The sequence below is a fragment of the Antrostomus carolinensis genome, unplaced genomic scaffold, assembly GCF_000700745.2.
Source record: "Antrostomus carolinensis isolate BGI_N321 unplaced genomic scaffold, ASM70074v2 Scaffold45013, whole genome shotgun sequence".
In the NCBI taxonomy this organism is placed as follows: Eukaryota; Metazoa; Chordata; class Aves; order Caprimulgiformes; family Caprimulgidae; genus Antrostomus; species Antrostomus carolinensis.
In genome coordinates this window covers 2689-6329 of record NW_010303952.1, presented here as the reverse complement: position 1 = coordinate 6329, position 3641 = coordinate 2689, and the positions used below count along the sequence as shown (strand labels likewise).

At 34.4% G+C, this 3641-nt stretch overlaps 1 protein-coding gene across 1 annotated transcript; it reads right to left on the bottom strand.

Moving 5' to 3' along the window:
• Window positions 1–685: 685 nt before the first annotated feature.
• On the bottom strand, window positions 686–3419 carry LOC104522088 (RIB43A-like with coiled-coils protein 2; the record flags this gene model as incomplete). The annotated part of the gene is made up of 3 exons (XM_010164280.1): window positions 686–804; window positions 1459–1803; window positions 3338–3419. Coding segments are annotated over 3 exons (546 nt in total), but the record flags the coding sequence as incomplete, so codon positions are not given.
• Window positions 3420–3641: the final 222 nt, after the last annotated feature.

The following is a 3641-nucleotide window of genomic DNA, read 5'->3' as shown; positions in this document are numbered from 1 at the left end:
TAGCTTAAACAAACTAATAGTCTCCACATAGCCCTTTGAGCAGTATAAGCTGAACAGAAAAAACAAACAAAACCAAAAAATTGGTGCAGTAAGATAAAGAACTGGAACACAATAGATAATGGTACTAAAACAGACAGAGAAAGGTTCACCTCATGTTCCAATAGGTTCCAAAGCATGCTTGGTAAACAACCAAAAGACATGTATGCAAATACCAAGGAAGAAGCCAAAGTGCTAAAAACAGTGGTTGTGAGCAACTAACATAAGTAATAAAGACAAAAAGCTACTGGTAGTGATGTTCCCACACAAGCAAAAAGAAAAGCAGGCAGACACAGCTAAGATTACCTGACAACTGTTCTAAAACCAGAAGGAAGCATGGGAGGCTTTTGCTGTACCCGTTTACAGACTAAAAAGTCCCTGAGAGACTGTGGAGTTGTTGCTGTCCTCTAGTCAGCATGCTGAGAACCAGGAGGGAGAATTTTGACAGAGGGTAACTAGGCAGAGGATAGCTAGCTCCTTGGGGAGGACAAAGTGAATAAATTCTATTTTCCAATTACTGAAATAACCTTGGAAGCTAGCTGCCAAGAAACCTTTGTGTAAAAGTCATTACTCATTTTACTTTTGTGCATCTTATTTTCCTTCTGTGTCTCCACTTTTTTAAAAAGGAACAAACTCAACATTAATTTACCTGGGTTCTATTGAAATCTTTAGTAGCTGCACAAACAGCACGCCTGTTTTCTTCTTCTTTTCGTTGCTGCTCCATAGTCATTTGGTCAAGTTCAACTCTATTCTTGTCATAAAGATAATCTAAATTAGATTAAAATGAAACTTAGTCAACATTCATGGACTTGATGTGTCATATGAGTAAGCCACTGTAAGACACAGAGAGACAGACAGACAGAGGAGCTACAGATACAGTAAGATGAATTACATAATTATTTCCAAATCCTACCACAGAAGATTTCCATCTTGGAATTTCAGGTAACTGATGAAATCAGTTTATTATGTAACCCATCTTGCCTTAACAGTTAGACAAAGTTAAAATGAAAGAGTATGTTAAGTACTGCACAAAAAATACTTAATGACAAGCTAGAAAAGAAGAAACAGTATTTTTTGTCTGCTCTACAACAGTAAAGATTGGACAATTTGGTCTGATGAAGTAAATATATAATCTAACATGCAAAACAGTTTTTCAGAATGCTCTGATACTTCATTTGAGGCATAAAACAGAAATGAAACTTAGGTAATATTACACGTTATTAAATATAGATTCTTAAGTGAGATATTGAATACATTAGAACTTATAAAATAAAAAACTGCTGCTGTATTTCTAAAAGGTAAATACTGAATATACTAAAATACTGCTATGTCAAACTGACACAATAGGCTATACCATATTTTTGTCAGATACATCAGAACTTCAGAAAAAGCAGATAAAACCTTATTATCTTCTTTCGCTACCTGAAAATTTTTGGTCAGCTAATGCGTTCTTCCAGTCTCTCTGCTGCTGAAGAGACCACTCTCTTAACTGCTCCTTCTGAAACTTCATCCTCTGATCATAGTTTAAGTCTTCACCCATAAACTTCTGCAAGCCAGACACAGTACATCGAGGATCACTGTCTGAAAGTCGAGCAGGTCTATCCTTCTTTAGGGCTTGTGGATCAGACAGGTCAAATTCACGTCTTGTTTCTGGCTTCTGAAAATTCTTCTGAAATTCACTGATAGCCTTATTTATATTTCTGATATCATTTTTCTGTCGTTCTTCTAACATACACACGATCTTGTCATTTTGCTTCATTTCATTAGCTAGAGAAAAGTGAACACAATAAAAATACAACTTTTAGAAGTGCACATGTCATGGAAGTGCACAAGTAAGATGGAAAATAAAATTTTGAAGAGGAATAAATAGAATATAAGTCTTCAAACTTTTATACTTTAGGAAAGGGTATTTGATCTATGTGTACCAGCCCAGCAGACATTAATGTTAGTAATATTTACTTATAAAATACTTTCAGCTTTTTAGGAATCAATTATCTTATTAATGTTACAATGAAATAAATGCATGCGAAACAAAGACAATAAATACTTCTAGAACTATGAGGTTTCATTTGATTAAAACTTGCAGTAGCACATGAAATGTACTGTATACTATTTCTTCCCATTTTCTTTTAGTTTACAGTTATAGCTGAAATCCATTAAGTTGCTTATTAAGAAAAAAATTAAAATTGGGCTCCCACTGAAAGGAATATAGAGAGTGGTTTCATAGTTCCAACAATTTTTCTGACTAGAAGAATTGTCTGGCACTAACAGTTTTTGAAGAGCTTAATAGCTCTTGCCAATTTAATTAAAATGCCCTAACTGATTTAGTTTTAAAGAAAACCAAACAAACAACAAAAAACCCCACCCAAAACTAGTAATTTAACTATAATTCACAGGAAAAGATAATTTCCTCTGCTGCCAGACTACACGTTGCTACTGGCAGTCTCCTAGGAGTCAGAGTCCGACAGGTATTTTAACAGGAAAATCACAAGCAACCACAGAAGCACAGCATGGAAGGTGACAACCCCATTCCAGCTCTTCTTGAAACCCACAGAGAGCTCAGCCTGCGGGAACTTTTCACAGAATACCACAGGAGAGCATTCCAAACACAGAGGGTCACAAAAGGCTTTGAGGTCAGAGGACATGGCTGAATTATTTGTGTGGCTATGTGTTCTGACTCAGTAATGGCTCCTACTTACAGGCCTGTTGTACATGACTTATGCTTCTAGCACTAACAGTCTCTAGAGGATTCTATAGAATCCATATATTCTACTGAAGAATGGTCAGACAGAACACGGGCTCACTCTACAAGAAAGCAATCAAACAAATTTGCCACTACTATTCTGAAAATAACAGTATTATGTAATAAAGTTTTTTTAAAATACTCCCATATCTTCAAGTCTCTAAACAATGGTATTTGTCAACATCCATTAAAATGAAACACTGAAAATTTCAGCCTACTGGGAAACGTTTACCAGTTTAATCATATTAATATAAATCTTCAAATACTGAGGAGAATACATACTGCACCTATGCAAATGTATGAAAATAAATAGGACTATATATTATAGTATTCAGTTTGTATGCTTGAATTTAGAGAAAAGCCTACAAATGTGCTTTTATATATATATCTTGACTGATAGATCTATACAGATAGAACTATATAGGAAGATTCAGAGACAGCCTCCATTTGGAAATAAATACGGCAGTTTGAAATACACGAAGGGAAAAAGAAAGCAGGAAATAGATGGTAAATTACATTTAACTTTTCACAGAAATATCATAGTATTTATGAATATACCAAGTTCTTCATTTCGTGCTTTTTCAGCTGCTTCTTGAATTTTCCTCTCCTTGACTTGGCTATCCAATGCATCTTTATCAACCTATTCAAATGAAAAAAGCAACTCTCTAAGAGATACTATGTTCAGATGATTAAAAACAGGCATTGTCAAGCTACATTTATTCACAGTTGTACAAGATAAGAGATAAAACCACTACCAAGAAAGTATATACACATCACTATTTAATGTAGGTAACATAAAAAGAAAATCCAGAAACAGCAATATTCTTGTTTGCTTTGTTTTAATAACAATAGGTATATTCTT